This window comes from Panthera onca, chromosome F2 (assembly GCF_046562875.1).
Source record: "Panthera onca isolate mPanOnc1 chromosome F2, mPanOnc1 haplotype 2, whole genome shotgun sequence".
Lineage (NCBI taxonomy): Eukaryota > Metazoa > Chordata > Mammalia > Carnivora > Felidae > Panthera > Panthera onca.
Genome location: NC_138356.1, coordinates 25,496,579 through 25,514,512, shown reverse-complemented (window position 1 = coordinate 25,514,512; position 17,934 = coordinate 25,496,579). Strand labels below are relative to the sequence as shown.

The window sequence follows — 17,934 nt, the reverse complement described above, 5'->3', positions numbered from 1 at the left end:
GCATTAAACCAATAAGCATCTCAGAAGATCAAAAATAGTGGTTCTCAACTATTATTCTCAATTTCTGGTTTGGTAATCTGTGGAGACATTTTGGATTGTAACAATGATAAGATATGTTGCATCATTTAGGTGGTAGGAGTCTGAGATGTTCAGTGCCCTGCAATGTAATAGTTAGTCCCACACAACTTTTAAATGCTCTACCAGACATTATATCACTATATGCATATATATATATATATATATATATATATACACACACATTATGCATATATATATATATACATTATGCATATATATATATATGTATATATGTGTGTGTGTGTGTGTATATATATATATATATATATATATATATATATATGCATAATCTGTTTGAATTCACCTTATCCTAAAAATAAGGTCTATTTTATATATAAATTTAAAATATTTGGAGCAAGTTTTTAGTATGTATTGAAATTTCCAGAACTACATCTACCATATAAATCAAAGAAGATTATACTGTGTCTTACCTGAAATTTTACCAAGAGTTAATCACCATTTTGAATAGCAGGTGTTTAAAGGCAAGGTTGTCCATGGGATTTGAGTTGTCAGTAAGCATCTGGACAGATCTTACCTATAATTGTCATATTCATGAATTTCTACATACAAGTGCTAGCCTCTTACTAATTGTTTGTCTTTCATTACAGTCATGACCAGTCTTTTGCAAATTATACTACTTTATTAAACAGTATTTTCTTCTGTATTTCTCCTTTATAGTTAAGATATTAGATGATTCTTTTTGTTTAATCACATATATTGGTAACTGAAAACATGACTTAGTTTATTGCATAATAGTAAGGGTTATTGCAAAATATTTATTATAAAAATGAAGTGATTAGTTCTGATTGAGACCAAATTACACTGTTTTTGATTATATTACATACTTCTGAAGTATATTCTGTAATTGAGGAAGTTTATCAGGGTCCTCTGCCCCAGACAACTTAGATTGGTTCCATCAAAATATAGATGTTCAGACTCCATCCCATGCCAGACATCCACTTATCTTTGACCAAACAAGAGTAGGTTGATATCTGGAGAGGCTGGGAAGAGGGGTTCTTTTACAAAGTAAACTCCTACAGTAGCACAGCACCCTCAGAATATAGGGTAATTCAGCCTTAACTAGCAGAATATGAACAGAATGGTGCTCTGCCTGAAGACAAAGGAAAATGAATCAAATGAGTGGCTGGTTATGGGACACTGCATTATTATATACAATAATGTAACTATTACATAGTAATACAACTCCAGAAGGCCTCAAATGTGTTCTAAAAAAAAAATAGCACAGCCTGGAGTTGCCACTAGAAGGATTGTCCTCTAGCTTAGGTATTGACAATAACCTTGAGTTACAAACTCCAATTACCTAGGAAACTTGGGGAAAGCCACAATGCACTTATAGTGAACCCTAAAAAAGACAGCAAGAAGAAACCACTATTAAGTTTTCCATGACTGCAATTTACTTGTAGAGACAAGCAATCTGAACTGTTGCCCCCAGAAGCTGTCAAGAGCTGATGACTAGCTGATGAGGAGCCATTGTCAACCCAAGTTTTCATATGCTGCCCTAGGCAGAAAGACCATGACCACAGAGAGAGCCAATGCACATAGAAAGCCCTGCCTTTTTTCCTAGCTAGATCCATTAATACGACCTAGTTCCTGAATCAGTCCCCCTAATGGTAAAATATAGGACTCTGGCTACCCCACTCCTATGCTTCTTTTTTTTTTTTTTAATTTTTATTTAAATTCCAGTTAACATATAGTGTAATATTAGTTTCAGCTTCTTATTTCAGGTGTCTCATTCTGGCCTCTTTTATGTTGGTCAAGTCAGAAAAGTAGGAAACATTTCCCACTTTGTTGTCACCAATAGTCCTGTGTTAAAGAAACCCTGATTTGTTTGGCTTGGCCCAGTTGAACGCTTGCCAGTTCTTTTCTATTCATAGTCCCTTTACGATGTACTTGATATTGTACTTGATTCTGGGATCTAATGTTGGGTAAAAACGATCATTGGCCAGACCCTCATGGAGCATGAGACACATAGAAGACAGACAATTATATTAGCTCGCAAGTAAACTGAATTGCAACTCTGATAAATGCTACAAAGTGAAAGTGCATGGTACTCTGACAGCATATAAGAGAAAATTTGACCTAGTTATGGGGACCAGGGAGTAATTCCATATGAAAATGAAGGTTGAACTAAACTTGGAGGGTGTATAGGTGTTAAATGATACAGAGGATGCTCTAGGGTCCAGTCAGATCACTTCTTCAGGACTAAAGCACTAATTCCCACAGATGCTGGGAAATAGTTCTTGAACTGAAAATATTTGGAACTGGGTGGCAAAGGTAGGGGTAAGACAAAGACCTGCCTGATACCTTCAGCCATTTCTCGTCTTCTATATTTTCAACCATAAATTAGAGTTAACGATACTACTCTAATCACCTCAAAAAGTTTTGGGGAGAATTAAATTAAGCAATATATATATGAAGTATTTAATACAGGGCTATCTGTGTAAGAGATCGTTTAGCATAGTTATGAAGAGAATGGGCTTGGGCAAGTGATAAAATGGTCATAAAATGTTCAATCACACAAGTGTGCTGAAGTTGCTATAACCCAGCACACAGTAAGAAAGTAAGGGGTACCTGGGTGACTCTGTCAGTTAAAGGTCTGACTTTGGCTCAAGTCATGATCTAATGGCTCGTGAGCTCGGGTCCTGCGTCAGGCTCTGTGCCAACAGCTCAGAGCCTGGAGCCTGCTTCTGATTCTGTTCCTCCCTCTCTCTCTCTCTCCCCCTCCCCTGATAGAATTTTGTCTCCCTCTGTCTCTCTCAAAAATACAAATAAAAGATTTAATTTTTTTAAATTATAAATAAATAAATAGTAACATGTAATTCAGGTTTCTTTTGAAGGGTACAAGCTTCTATAAGAGGTCAACTCCAAGATTTGAACTATCTATTAAGAATATGCTTATTCATCCACCTCTTGTATGATTTTGAAGTCTTTTCTTGCATCCTTGTCTTTCTTTTTCTTGTTTATATGGGAGTTTAAAAAACAACCATGAATTATTATTTATTAACTTCTCACAAGTTGCAAGGTGGTGATATATGTCTGCTCCTGATTGCAGAAGATAGGTTCAAAGCCATATCTATTAAAAAGTTTTGTGTCATAAATTTTGTGTGAAATACAGCAGTATCAAATCAAAAAGTCTCTTGCAACCTATATCCCTTAATCTACCATCATTCCTTTATGAAGTTGTCAGCCAGAAGAAAATTGTCGCAAGAATACAGGTAAGCATTGGCCCTCAATCTCTTCTTTAGAGACCCACTTACAACAAAAGTTTGAACTGCTACTTCTCTTTCAGGTAAAGCAAAGAAACAATTTGAGTATAAAGGAATTCAAGGCCCTAATAACCTGCATGAAGAGGGTGTATTAGAAGACAATATGAGATAAACTTAAAAATACCAAAAGGAAATAAATTAACAAGATAAATCTGCAATTAATGTTGCTTTACACAAAACTACAGAGCTCAAAGTCAGTCACTCTTAATTTGAATGTGTTTACTTTCATTTAATATCATAGATTCAACATAAAAAAACAGTGATAGCTCTTCTTCAGTCTCCACTGCAATTTGTGACATTAATGTTTTAATTCTGATCCAGCCACCCCCTCCCAGAGAGCTAGATTTTACATTTGGTATTGTAGTAATATTTATCTTGTGGTAGCAGGTTATTGCTAGGGTAATAGTGTCACATAAGTAAGGGTCAAGCCATAAGTTTCTGAAAGTTAAGGATGACTGACAAAGCATCAGTTCAAAGCTAGACTTGAGAGATCATGATTTCTCAATTTCTTTTAACCACCATACAAATCTCAATGTTTCATAGCATTGTATAGCATAAGGCGCTGCTAGAAAAATTCAATAGTCTCACAAGAACCATAGAAAGACCATGATGCCAGTGAAATTAAGGTTAATTTTTAAAAAATAATCCAAACTGCCACCTTTTTCAAATCTCTATGAAAAAATACTTTGAAACCTATAGTTTAGTGAATTATTTGTAGAAACTGAGGAAGGACTTCTAGGGAACACTCATTTAGAATTTTTTTTTTTTTAGTCTCATGGTATTGTTAACTTGCCTTCTTTCATGGAATTAAAAAAAAAAAAACACTCACCAACTAGGACAGTTTCTGCACTCTTTTGAGGGTCTGAGACAATATGAAATGACCTAAAATTACAACATATTAACAACTAAAAGAAATTCTGATAATAATAATAGTAACAACCTATATTGACTATGAGCTAAGTGCATTGAATATCTTAAGTACTGAATGTTTTACACCCCCTACTTCATTGCTATCATAATAGCAATAATGAGATAAGTGCTGTTATTACCATCATTTTACAGGTAAAAATATTGTGTCTTTTTGGAAAATTTAATAATTTGCTCAGCAGCATTATTTAGGTGGTAAACTAGGATTGGAACACAAATTATGCAACTCTAGGAGTTTTTACTCTTAATCATACTTTAGAAATTAATAAAGATTTTAATCAATAAAAAAGTAACTGGGGAATATTAAGTTCATATGCACACACACACACACACACAATGTGTTGAAAAACTATTGAACCAAATATTTGGCTTCAATTCAAAGAACTTATTGTGAAAAAAAAAATCTTCTCTATGTCTCTCCCCTACTATCTCATCAGATTTGTTTTTCAAAATCAGATTTCCAAAAAGTAGAACTATTTCAAAAAATTTACCTTGGCAAAAGAAATTTCTAAGAAAACATATCTGTATAAAAGCTTATAAATGAGCATACTTTGGATATTTCTGACCACTATCTTCTAGAGATGCGTTCTCAATAATTTTCCCAAGATATCTACAGTTGCAATTGTACAGAAAAGAAATGATAAGCATAGGAATACTGATTTCCATTTACTTGAAACACTAAGTAATTACTTTATTCTGTTATACCAAATCTACTCAGTAAGTTAAAATAAGCTCAGCTTGATGAAGTATGCAATTTGAAATTCTTAAGTTTGTAACTGGAATGATTACTTTCTCCCATAAGCTGCTTAGGAATTTTTTTTTTTCCATTTGTAAAGCTAAAGCATTTGGCTACCCAAACACAGAATCAACCGAACTTGTCACACAATGCATTGTTTATTAATCATTTTCTATTGATAATCTTAATGATGATTAGTCTTGCCTCAGTGAATTCTTTACTCTTCTAATACCCATTTAGCTTAATCCTTGTTACATATTCTGATTTGTCATAATTTGGAAAGAGGAATTGAGGAACATTTCTTTTAAAAACTAAACTAATCAAGGAAAAATAAAATACTTTAAATGTTAAAGAAATTGCAAAACTAATATTTTTAACAAAACCAGATGTTACATATTACAGAAAAAAAATGCCTATGTGTTTTACAATCACTAATTTAAAGTAAAATCATAATTTGAAAGCATAATTCAAATGGAAGATGTCTCTTTAATTTGGGTGATCAGATTGTTCATTTTCTTACTAAATATGAAACTTGTACACTTTATAATGGAATAATAATAAAAGCTACCTAATTAGCTGGGCAAGCTATTTTTCATACAAATGAAATTTAGAGAAGATTGAGGTAAACAAAGAATCCAAACAATATATTTTATTAAATGCTTTCAAAAAGTTCCCATTGTTGGGGCGCCTGAGTGACTGAGTCAGTTAAGCATCTGACTCTTGATATCCACCCAGGTAGTGATGTCACAGTTTGTGAGATCGAGCCCTGCATCAGGCCCTGTGCTGAGAGCATGGGACTTGCTTGGGATTCTTCTCTCTCTCCTTCTCTGTCTCAAAATAGATAAATAAATTTTAAAAACCTGTCACCATTGTTGTTTGTTAAAAGAGCATAATAGGCAGAGCTGGACAACCCTGGAACAGATAGAAATTCAGTTTGGCAAACCATCATTTTCATTTTGAAGTAAACCAGACTTGTAAGTTGTTGCTAAGTCAGCTTTCCACTCTTTGATTCTCAACATTCTTTTTATCTATGCAGAAACATTCCTTATACGTTTCATCTCTCCATGCCGACTTTGCATTGCTATTTTTCTAGCCATGCTTGTACCAATCCGTCTCCCTCCATATATCCAGTCTATTTTTACATTTACTTAAAAAAATTCTTTTCACTAAATCAAATTTGCTATGATCCTTGTCAGACGCAAGGCTTTACTTTGTTTTATTTTGAAAAGACAAAAGTATGAGAAACAAAAGTGTAGAATGCCAAAAAATAGGCATTTATTTAGAAATGTTCAGAAATAACATTTAGAAAAAAATATTTAGACAAAATATTCTAAACAAATATTTAGGGAAAAAAGACCTATTTTAGAGCCAACCACCTGCTTAGCTAATTCAGTTGTCCTTGCCTGTTTAATTTAATCTGGTCCTTCAGTATGGTTTATAGGGTATTGGGCTCACCTGGCACTCAACAAACAGGAATCATGAAGACCTTAACTTTTGTAGTCTTTCCATCTCTAGTATTTGCCATAATTCACTGTATTATTATTTGCATGAATGATTTCACTGAGCTTTTAAAGGGTATATAGAAAGCATTGTATTTCCCATACTGTAACTGCCATCCTATGTTTCAACACACTCTAGAAAGGAAATGAGAATAAATATTATAAATGACTTCAATATATTCTTTTTCACTCAATGAAATAATTAAGGCAAACAAAGTTTGGTGATGCAAAGAATTTTGATGTCTTGAATATGCTGGATGTTGGTGTCCTCAGTTGATTAGATTGTGGTGGTAATTGAAGGCACAATCCTGTGCTGAACAATGGCTCTGTTTTTCTTAAGCCACTAGTTCTGCCCATAACATAAATAGATGCCTAACACATATCTCCATTAAGTCAAAAGGGTAAGTAAGCCACAGAATGTAAATAGATCTGCAAAAATCTATCATCACTATTGACTAAATTATTTAGTGTGCATACACTACTAATAGTGACTGAATAGCATCTGTTTGGCTAATAAAGAAGAGCTAGTTTGTTAGCTTTCCATCAAAGTTTAGTTTAACCACAGCAATGCCAATGTGCTTGCTATATGATATATAAACTGTTTAAAGTTCTAAGAATCCCTACGTAATAGCAAACATTAGGGATGCAAACACATAAAAACCTTAGGGTCACATTTCCATTATGAAATGTCTGCACACCTTTAAACAAGGAATTACTTATTAAAGTACTCTGTTTAATATGACCAGTAGGAATACTCATCTGAATTGATAACAACCAATGGTCAAATGGCCCAGTAAAGTTTCATCATTTGTGCTGTTGTTGGTTGATTATTTTTAACACTATTTGCTTTACGTAGTACTTTTCATTAAACAAACCGTATTCTTATGATTATGTTACGTTGTTAACGTAAATAAATATATCTTGTGCTGGTTTGCTGGTTATTCTACAGTTTTGATGCAAATAAGACATAGCGCATGAGCACACACACACCCCTAAAGATATTTCAATCCAGTTTTGTCATCGAATGAAATCCTCTGAGGATGGTTTCATTTGCCATTGGGAACTGAGTGCCTAATTCAATGCCTTACAAAAAGACTCTAAGTATTGTGGTATTGTTTGTTTGTGGTATTGCACTGAGCCATTGAAGCAACCTTGTGCACCCCCAGGTCAACAGAACACCTATGAGCTGCCTGACTGGTATTTCTTCACAGTCCTAGATTCCCAAAGACATGGGACCTGGGTCAAATTATTCACATTTTAATCAGCTCAAATGAAAAGCACTTGGTTACAGAAAAAGAATGACGTAAGTCAAATTGCTATGGAGGGAGGCAAGTAATATAAATAAGTAATACAGAGAAGAGCATGAAATATTACAGTAATTGAAACTGGCCAACTGGAGAGCACCCTCTCACCAATAGGGCTGCTACCTATTAGCTTTAGCCAAATACTGCCATTTAGTCATGAGCATTCAGTATTACCAAATCATCTGATTTCTAAGAGAATCTAGAATTTCAGAGTTTTACATGAAATATCAGAATATTAAAGTGTGAAGAAAACTAAAAACAAAAAGTCTCTATGAAGACCAAACAAAGCCTGTCTGCTGATGGGAGCTAGTCCCCCAGCTATAACTTTATGATCTTTTGTAAACTGCAAAGAAAAGAGAGTAAGAATGACAAAGTCTGGATAGTAAATATAACCTAAATTCCTCTTATTTCAGGTTTCTTATATAAAATAGAGATTGAATTACATTATTGGTAAGGTTCCTTTCTGCTGTAACAACTTATCTTTTTATTGTATGCAGAAAAATGTGTGAAATATAGACCTAGGCCATAAAATAAGGATGTTTACTTATATAGCCCTTGGAACATTCCAGAAATACACTGCGTAGTCTATTATAGAAAAAGGCAAGAGAAGGTTATGGAGAAAAGAGAAAAGAAGAATAAATTGGACACCATTGTCCAAGGAAGTTCTGTGGTAAGTATTCACAAAACATGACTGAAGTCAGTTTGCCTGTGGAAGGAGTAAATTTATACAGGCAGTGACAGAAAAGATAAGATTACTTGGAGGGCTGGTGAGGAGTCTGTTTTGGTCATTAGACTTTAGAAAAAGAAGGTCAGAGGATTTATTTTGAAGAAGAGGTTTAGGGAATCAGCAATGAGGCTCAATAGTAAGAGATATATTGTCAACAAAAGAAGGGAAGAAAAGTTAAGAACAGGATTGTTGGAAATGCTGAAGCCAAAGGAAGTGTTTTAGTTATGGGATAAGAAAAGTCTTATTTAGAAGCAATGTCTACAAATAAATCAGAGGTACAGCAATAACAATAGCAGCTAGCTAAGTGATTTTAAAAGCCTCACTCAAAATTGGCAGGCCTGTAGAAATAGCCTCTTTTAGCAGTTCCTTCACTTAAAAAATTGTAAAAACTCTACAATATTATTTATTCCCAAAAGACCTGAAATATGTTGGGGTTTTTTTTCTCATAAATTAAGAATGATATTGACAATGATTAAGAATCAAGAATAGCGGAGAACAATTTCCCTTCTACTGACCAGCGTTTCTTCTATATCAATCTAATCTTGAATGAATAAGACGAAAGAAAGAGTTCATTGAAAAGATAAACACATGTTGTTTGAGGATTAACAAACAAAAACATGATGGGTTAATAAGCAATACGTTTCCCTGCTGCGGAGGAGGTGATGATGTAATGCCCAAAGTTCTAAAACCTCCCACAAAAGACCACCAGAGTCGTAAGTCAAAGCCAAGCGGCAAGGGTCGTTTATTGCAGGTTCGAACCTGGTCCTCTGCGCACTCGTCGCCGGTGACGCAAGAGGCCACGAATAGGGTTGGTATAGCGTTTTTATAGACAGAGACAAATAGCACAGGGGAGGTTTTTACTTGTGGCGAGAGGAAGAAAGGGGGAAGGGGGTAGGTGAGGAATGTGCTAAGCAAGCAGGTTTACAGAAGCGAGAAATGCCGGTTAGTTTGTATACAATCACTCATTCCATTACATATCAGACTACATTTAGGAAGTTTTACAGCCCATTTTACAGTGGGTTACAATCAGGAAAGGTCTCACAATGCTCATAGTAAACAGCAAGCAAAACAAACTTCTCAGCAATTGTATTTCTTATCAAAGATCCATAATAAGTAGAAAAGAGAACCTAGCTTTAAACTAAGGCGGGGCTGTCATTTGGATTTAAAGCTGTTCCTTTCATTCCCCCCTTTTCCTTGTGCCTAAAGAGCCAATCTTGGATCTTCAGTTTTTTATTTGTAATGTCTCGAGCGGTTGGTACTGAGTTCGTAAGACCATTAATTGTACAGCATTGAACCTGTCTTGGATAAAATTAATAATTTTGTTTATGATGCAGAGGCCTAACATGAGAGCGAGAAGTAGAATGGCCAGAGGCCCGAGTAAAGCGGAGAGCAGGATAGTATTATAGACTTTCTGGGTTTTTAAATTAGAAACCTCCCAAGTTAAAGTATAGGGTATGTGGGGGTTGCCTGCAATACTTATGAGTCCGTAGGAGGTGAACAGGAGCACGCTAATGAGTGTTCCTCCGATTATTGTGGGTCCAGAGCTGCTGCAACAGTCTTGGTATGGGACACCCAGGCCTTTGGTCTCAGCTGGTTTTCGGGGTCAGGTTTTCGACGCAGAGTCAATTTTAAAGGATGGGTCTTACTCTGGTCAACCGTCCAGGCGGTGTTGGCTTCCGGCACGAAGTCTTCTCGAACCGCAAAGGGATCAGCTGGTCGGGCGTGGGTGTAATGGATCCAGGTAGCAATCCTATCGACTTTGAGAGCAGTGGGTGTGGTTAGGATCACAATATAGGGTCCCTTCCACCGTGGTTGGAGGGTCTCTTGCTTGTGTTCCCTGCACGTATACCCAATCTCCGGGTCGGTAGTGATGCGGCTCAGGAGGGGGCCCGTTTTTATAAATCGCTCTCAATCTGGGCCAAACTTCCTGGTGGGTGTGCTGGAGTTCCCTCAGGGAAATAAGAAGTTTATGATCATCAAATTCAGTTAACACATTAGACTGTAGGTTGGGAATTATGGGGGGGGGGGGGCACTCCATACATGATTTTAAAGGGGGTTAATCCCAGTTTGTAAGGGGAGTTCTGCACCCTGAACAGAGCGTAGGGGAGTAAGACTACCCAATTAGCGCCAGTCTCCATGGTCAATTTAGTTAAGGTCTCTTTTAGAGTTTTATTCATTTTTTCTACCTGTCCTGAGCTTTGGGGTCTATATGCACAATGTAGTTTCCAATCAGCCCCAATAAACTGTGCTATCCTTTGTATTACCTTTGAAATGAATGCTGGTCCGTTGTCTGATCCTATTAGGGTAGGGAATCCGTACCTGGGCATGATGTCTTCTAACATTTTCTTTGCTACTACCTGCGCAGTCTCATGCTTGGTGGGGAAGGCCTCTGTCCATCCTGAAAAGGTATCTATAAACACTAACAAATATTTATATCCATATTTTTCAGGCTTTGCCTCGGTGAAGTCTACTTCCCAATAGGTTCCCGGCCTGGTTCCGCGGGTTCTGGAGCCAGGGTTTTTCCCGTGGTTGGTGGCGTTAGTTAATTGACAAGCTTTACAGCTAGTAACTATCTGCTCAATTTTTGTCCTGGAATCTTTAATGGTGATCCTAGCATGTCTTATTAAGTCTTGCATTTTTCTTGTGCCCATATGAGTGGCTCGGTGCATCTTGGATAAGACTTTATTTCCCATTTCTTCTGGGTTGATTATGCTACAGTCTGCTGCTCTCCACCATCCGTTAAGGCACTGAGTTAAAGGTAATTTTTGGATCCAGTTTAGGTCTTCTTTACCCCAAGTAGGTTACCTCGGATCTGCAAATTTGGGCTTTCTTTGCTGAAGCCCGGTACCCCAGGGCACCAAGTGTCCGGAGGAGATTTTTGGTGCCTTGCAAGCAAGCTTCGGCAGTCTCAGCGGCGATTAAAAGATCGTCAACGTACTGCAAGAGAGTCACTTTGGGGTTTTGATTCCGGTACTCACCCAGATCCTCGTGAAGTGCCTCATCGAACAAGGTGGGTGAGTTTTTAAATCCTTGGGGGAGCCGGGTCCAGGTCAGTTGCCCATTTATGCCTCTCTCAGGATCGGACCACTCGAAGGCGAAGAGCTCTTGACTTTTGGGGGCCAGAGGCAGGCTGAAAAAAGCATCTTTTAAATCAAGGACAGTATACCATTGTCTTTCTGGGCTGAGGGCACTTAGGAGGGTATAGGGGTTGGGTACTGTTGGGTGTATGTCCATGACTCGGCGGTTAACTTCTCTCAGATCTTGTACCGGACGATAGTCCGCACTGTTAGGTTTTCGTACAGGCAGCAGGGGGGTGTTCCAGGCTGAATGGCAGGGACGCAAGATGCCTAAGTCTAGGAGGCGACGGATATGTGGCGTGATGCCATTTCTGGCCTCCATTGACATCGGGTATTGTCGGACCCGAACTGGATCTGCCCCCGGTTTCAGCTCTATGAATAGAGCTGGGCAATGTTTAGCCAACCCCATACCCCCGGTTTCAGCCCATGCTCCTGGAAACTGTTGGAGCCAGGGCTCTATGTTTTGACTTTGTGAGGGTGGCCCCTGGTGGAGTTGATATTCATCTTCTAATCTTAGAGTAAGTGTGGTAATGGGCTGGTTGTGAGGGCCAGTCACTTGGGGGCCCCCTGGCGTAAAATGAATTTGGGCCTCCATTTTAGTGAGTAAGTCTCTTCCTAATAAGGGGCATGGGCTGTCAGGGATGACTAGGAAGGAATGGGTGACCTTTCCATTTCCTAGATCCACAGTCCTCTGGGTGGTCCAGGGATATTTTTTTTTATTCCGGTAGCCCCTTGGACCCAGGAAGATTTTTTAGAAATTTTTCCATGGGGCCTGATCAAGCCCGAATGTTGTGCTCCTGTGTCAGCTAGAAATTGAACTGGGTTCCCCTCCACTTGTAGCGTTACCCTAGGTTCAGGGAGGGGATCCGAACCCCGTCCCCCCTATTCTGCATCTTGAGTGAAGAGGGCGGGTGTGGTTTTTGGCTGCCACGGTTTTTGATCATGACGTGGCTTTAAGTTGCCTGTCCTCTGGAGTCTCTCTATTATTAAAGACACGCTGGGCAATGTGGACTAAGTCCTGAATCTGTTTTCCCTCCAGGTCCTCTAGTTTCTGGAGTTTCTTTTTAATATCAGTGGCTGCCTGATTTACAAAGGCCATTACAACAGCAGCTTGATTTTCGGGGGCCTCGGGGTTCATGGGGGTATACTGTCTAAAGGTTTCCATTAATCTTTCTAAATAAGCGGCAGGGCTCTCTGTCTTACCTTGTATCACTGAATACACTTTTGCCAAATTAGTGGGCTTGCGTGCAGCAGCCCGGAGACCCGCCATTAGAGTCTGGCGATAAATGCGTAGCCGTCCCCTACCTTCTGCCGTGTTGTAGTCCCAGCCATCCTGTGGGGGTCGGGTCAAGGGAAAAGCTGCATTAATGAGATCAAGGTTAGCAGTGGGTTGGCCGTCATCTCCAGGAACCAGCTTTCTTGCTTCCAATTGAATTCTTTCTCGCTCCTCAGTGGTGAACAGGATTCGGAGGAGCTGCTGAGGTGGGTTGGTGGGTAAACATAACGCTGCCTAAGAGACTTATTAAATCTTTAGGGTTGTCAGAAAATCGGGCATTCTGGGTTTTCCAGTTATATAGGTCACTGGTAGAGAAGGGCCAGTATTGAAGTCGGGGGTTCCCCGTCTCATCGGGAGGCCCTTTTTCCCGTAAGGGTAAAGCTACGGTGGAGTCAGGAAGGCGGAGTCCTGGCTCATGTGGGGCCCGCCTACGGGTATGTCCGGCGGCCCTTGGACTTTGCCCCCACTAGGCTTGGGCGCGGGTTGAGCCTCCCTATTCTCTAGTTCTCCTATGGGCTGGGCTACGGGAGGCTCTGCCGGCGCAGCAGGGATAGGGGCAGCTTGCGGAATAAGAGGAGGAACCTGGTAAGGGGGAGGGTCAAGGGAAAGTAAATCTTGGTTGTCGGGGAGAACAGGGGGTGCAGATGGAGTTGGCGGCTTGGGAGGGTTGATAGGTTTAGCCGCTAGGATTTGGCATGACTCTGCTATTAAGGAAGTGGCCATCCAAGGAGGTGGGTTTTCTACTAAATCTTGCCACACCAGAATATAGGGAATCTGATCCGAGTGACCTTCTTTCCCTGGTAGGAAAATTTTTTTATTTTACTTTAAGGACCACAGGGAGGCAGAAGATTCCCTCTGTAGGCCAATTGACCCCAAAGGTGGGCCATGCAGAGTGGCAATAGGTGATCAACTTCCTTTTGCGAATGTCTAGGCTTAAGTTGTGTCCTCTAGCTTTTACGTCCCTGAAGTTGGCGAGAAGGAGGGAGAGAGGGGTGCTCTGCGTTTGGCCCATGTTATGATTCTGAGGAAGAGGAGAAGAGAAGGGGGCGGCACGGAGGGGGCCCTGAAGCGGCTGAAATCAGCGATGGAGTTCGCACAGGCGACCTCCGAGGGTGAGACCCCTGGCGGCCTGGCTGGGCCCCGGGGGGAGGGGCGGGAGGGAAAGCCGCAGGCAGCTGAGGAAGGAGGAAAGAGGAACAAAGGATGGAATAATTAATTCTGATCAGCCGAAAAAACACTTAATTCCAATAAAACATCCGACGCACGAAAGAAAAACAAGAGCCAACAAGAATCTCTGACAGTGGTTTCAACTTTTTGGGGCCGTCTCGGCCAGCCCAACAGAAAGGGTTATGGCTAGGACGGCGGTTATTACAAGGGCCCAGGGGTGACAATACATTTAGACTGACATAGAAGCACTCGCGTACTCGCCCGTCCGCGTCCCTCGCGGGAACTTAGGTGCCTCTTAGCATGGGCGGGCAGGTATAAACCCCCTGCTTGGATCAAAATAAATTTTGACCGCCTTAAGCCGTATGAGGATCACCGCGGAAATCGGGTTAGAGCCCACTCGAATCCCGTAGCTTATGCCGTGGGACTACACATAGGGTAGGTCAGGCGCGTGCCCCTGACTCCCAACAATCATTCCAGTTGATTTAACAGACAGACACACAGACACACATCACATCAAAATACGGGTAACAATTGGCATGCCTAGATGGTTTTTTCTTTTAGACGCCTAGAGATATTTCTTAGCACTCTGGAAGTTCATAGAGAAAATGAAAGTATTTAGTTCGCAGGCGCGTTGGGCATAAGCAGCCCACAGAAAAGAATCCTGATGGGCCAAAAAGGCCCCCCGATGGACCAGGAAGGTCCCCAGATGGACCAAGAAGGTCCCCAGATGGGCCAAGAAGGCCCCCAGATGGACCAAGAAGGTCCCCAGATGGGCCAAGAAGGCCCCCAGATGGACCAAGAAGGTCCCCAGATGGACCAAGAAGGTCCCCAGATGGGCCAAGAAGGCCCCCAGATGGACCAAGAAGGTCCCCAGATGGGCCAAGAAGGCCCCCAGATGGACCAAGAAGGTCCCCAGATGGACCAAGAAGGTCCCCAGATGTCAGTGGACGTCTCCAACTGACCCCGGCCGGGTGCCCTATAGCGCGTCCGCCAGGGTCACACCAGCTTCCAGACAGAACCGGTTCTCCAGAGAAGAAACACAGATCAGAGAGAAAAGGAAGAACGTTAGAGCCGGCTTACTTACCGATCGGAATCAAATACGACCCGTTGACCAGAAGTCTGGTGGGCTCGGGGGAGATCTCGGTGGGACCTCCAAATGTAATGCCCAAAGTTCTAAAACCTCCCACAAAAGACCACCAGAGTCGTAAGTCAAAGCCAAGCGGCAAGGGTCGTTTATTGCAGGTTCGAACCTGGTCCTCTGCGCACTCGTCGCCGGTGACGCAAGAGGCCACGAATAGGGTTGGTATAGCGTTTTTATAGACAGAGACAAATAGCACAGGGGAGGTTTTTACTTGTGGCGAGAGGAAGAAAGGGGGAAGGGGGTAGGTGAGGAATGTGCTAAGCAAGCAGGTTTACAGAAGCGAGAAATGCCGGTTAGTTTGTATACAATCACTCATTCCATTACATATCAGACTACATTTAGGAAGTTTTACAGCCCATTTTACAGTGGGTTACAATCAGGAAAGGTCTCACAATGCTCATAGTAAACAGCAAGCAAAACAAACTTCTCAGCAATTGTATTTCTTATCAAAGATCCATAATAAGTAGAAAAGAGAACCTAGCTTTAAACTAAGGCGGGGCTGTCATTTGGATTTAAAGCTGTTCCTTTCAATGAATCAGAAGAGGTTAAGGCAACGTAAACTCAACTTATTAACTGCCTGCCTATGTGTGGGGCACTCTGCTAAGTCCTATCACTGTTTCGTCATTCACTGTTGACAAAAATTCTCTAATATATATGGTATTATTACATTTTTGAGAAGACAAAGTTCACAATCAGAATACAGAAATAATCTGCCAAAGTTCCCAGGAGGGGCTGACCCAAATTTGAATTCAGATTAAATGAACACCAGATTCTATACTCATAATTGTTCCACTGTGTTATCTGTCTCCAAGTAGGGAAGAGAACCATGCTTTTGCAATTCTCCAAATGTTTCATGTTAAACTGCTTTCAGGCTTTTGTGCTTACTATTCTCTCTTCCTGAAAAGCCAGTCTTCCAAATCCTCACTGAGCTGCTTTCTTTTCATGGTGCAGGTGACAATTCATCTGCCCCTTTCTCTAGAGACCTTCTTCCTCTGACTTAAGCCAAGTGACTGCTCTACCCAGGCCATTCCCCACCCCCCCAACAGCGCTGTTTTCTTCCCCACAGCCTTTTCAGTATTTTAAAATTAACCTAATCATTTTCTTTTTACTTCTCTGTAATCTGTCTCCTTCCTCTATCAGGGAAGCTGTATGAGAGCAGTATTCTCATCTGTAGTGTTAATCCCTGTAAATTTAGCACTTAGCACATAGAAGGTACTTAATAAACTTGTGCTGAATTTATAAATAAGGAAAAATTGTCTAACCTTGATTTTCTTAAATCATTTTTTGGGTAATAGCTAAACTGATAGTTTTGTGACTTTTTTTGGACGCTATAACATGATATTTATTGCAAAAAAAAAAAGTTGTTGAAATATGTCAGTCAAAACCAATACAAAGTGAAAGCTCTCACGCTATTAAAGAAGTTAGCAGAACAGTATTAGATTAATGCCACTACTCTTCTCCCCAAAGAAGAAAACAAAAATAGAGATAAGGAAAAGATTAATAAAACAAAGAAGCAACTATAAAGGAATATCTTTTTAGATGCCAAAATATAATTTTTTCTTTTTTTGTGACTGTTTTTCAAAAGGACTACATACCATCATGTTGGATCCTCACTTTCCATGGAACTAAGTAAATATTACTAAATAATTTGTACCAAATCCTTGTTGAGCTTCTTCATTTCCATCCATTGTCATGACCCCTTCCACCAAATATAACACCTACAATCATGAACTGTGAGCTCCAGTCCCCATGTTTTACTCATATTTCAACTACTCCTGTAGCCTTTCATTTTCAGTGCCTTGCATGTCACATTTTGTGAAATAGCCTACCCTCCTTTGGCTGAAAACCTGCCACTAATTCATCTCAGTAGGCTCAATTTTTCCTCTTCTCTTCCCCAGAACTTTGCTTGCATCTCAAGAACAGCCCTTACTCATAACACTATAATGGGGGTGCCTGGGTGGCTCAGTCAGTTGGGCATCTGACTTTGGCTCACGTCATGATCTCATGGTTTGTGGACTCAAGCCCCACATCAGACTCTGTGCTGACAGATCAGAGAGTGCAGCCTGCTTCAGATACCATCTCCATCTCTCTCTGCCCTTTTTCTGCTCGCTCTCTCTCTCTCAAAAATAAATAACATTAAAATATGTGTATATATTTTAAAAAATAACACTGTAATGGTTATTTTCATATCTGTCTCGCTCACCAGAAGTTGAGATCGTCAAAGCCTTGGATCACAAAATAATGGACTTGAGAATGGCTAATTTTACTATGCAATGTCTTTTTTTAAACAACTTTTTAATGTTTAATTATCTATTTAGTTTGAGAGAAAGAGAGACAGAGAGAGAAAGCACAAGCATGAGTGGGGGAGGGGAAGGGAGACAGAGAGAGAGAGAGAGAGAGAGAGAGACAGAGAGAGAGAGAATATCCCAAGCAGACTCCATGCTCAATGCAGAACCCAATGTAGGCTCGATCCCACAAACTGCAAGACCACAACCTGAGTCGAAATCAAGAGTTGGATCTTTAACCAACTGAACCACCCAGGAGCCCCTGTGTCACGCCATTAAAAAAAATAAAACTTTTTTTGAGATCTAATTTACAGATATATCATATCATTTTCAGGCATACAACATGATGATATGATGTGCCATATCATTCTTGATGGCCAGTCCATATCTTCTACAGTTTAGACTGAACAGATCACAAAGAATATCAAGC

At 40.0% G+C, this 17,934-nt stretch overlaps 1 protein-coding gene across 1 annotated transcript in view; it reads right to left on the bottom strand.

Annotated features, from left to right (window-relative positions):
- Positions 1 to 11,026: 11,026 nt before the first annotated feature.
- Positions 11,027 to 17,934, bottom strand: part of LOC145713447 (uncharacterized) — a 58,130-nt gene continuing 51,222 nt past the window's right edge. Inside the window, 6 exon segments of the mRNA XM_081792192.1 lie at positions 11,027 to 12,353; positions 12,356 to 12,482; positions 12,577 to 13,116; positions 13,118 to 13,377; positions 13,437 to 13,708; positions 15,163 to 15,258. Coding sequence (XP_081648318.1) covers positions 11,346 to 12,353; positions 12,356 to 12,482; positions 12,577 to 13,116; positions 13,118 to 13,377; positions 13,437 to 13,708; positions 15,163 to 15,258 — 2,303 coding nt within the window. The 3' untranslated portion in view covers positions 11,027 to 11,345.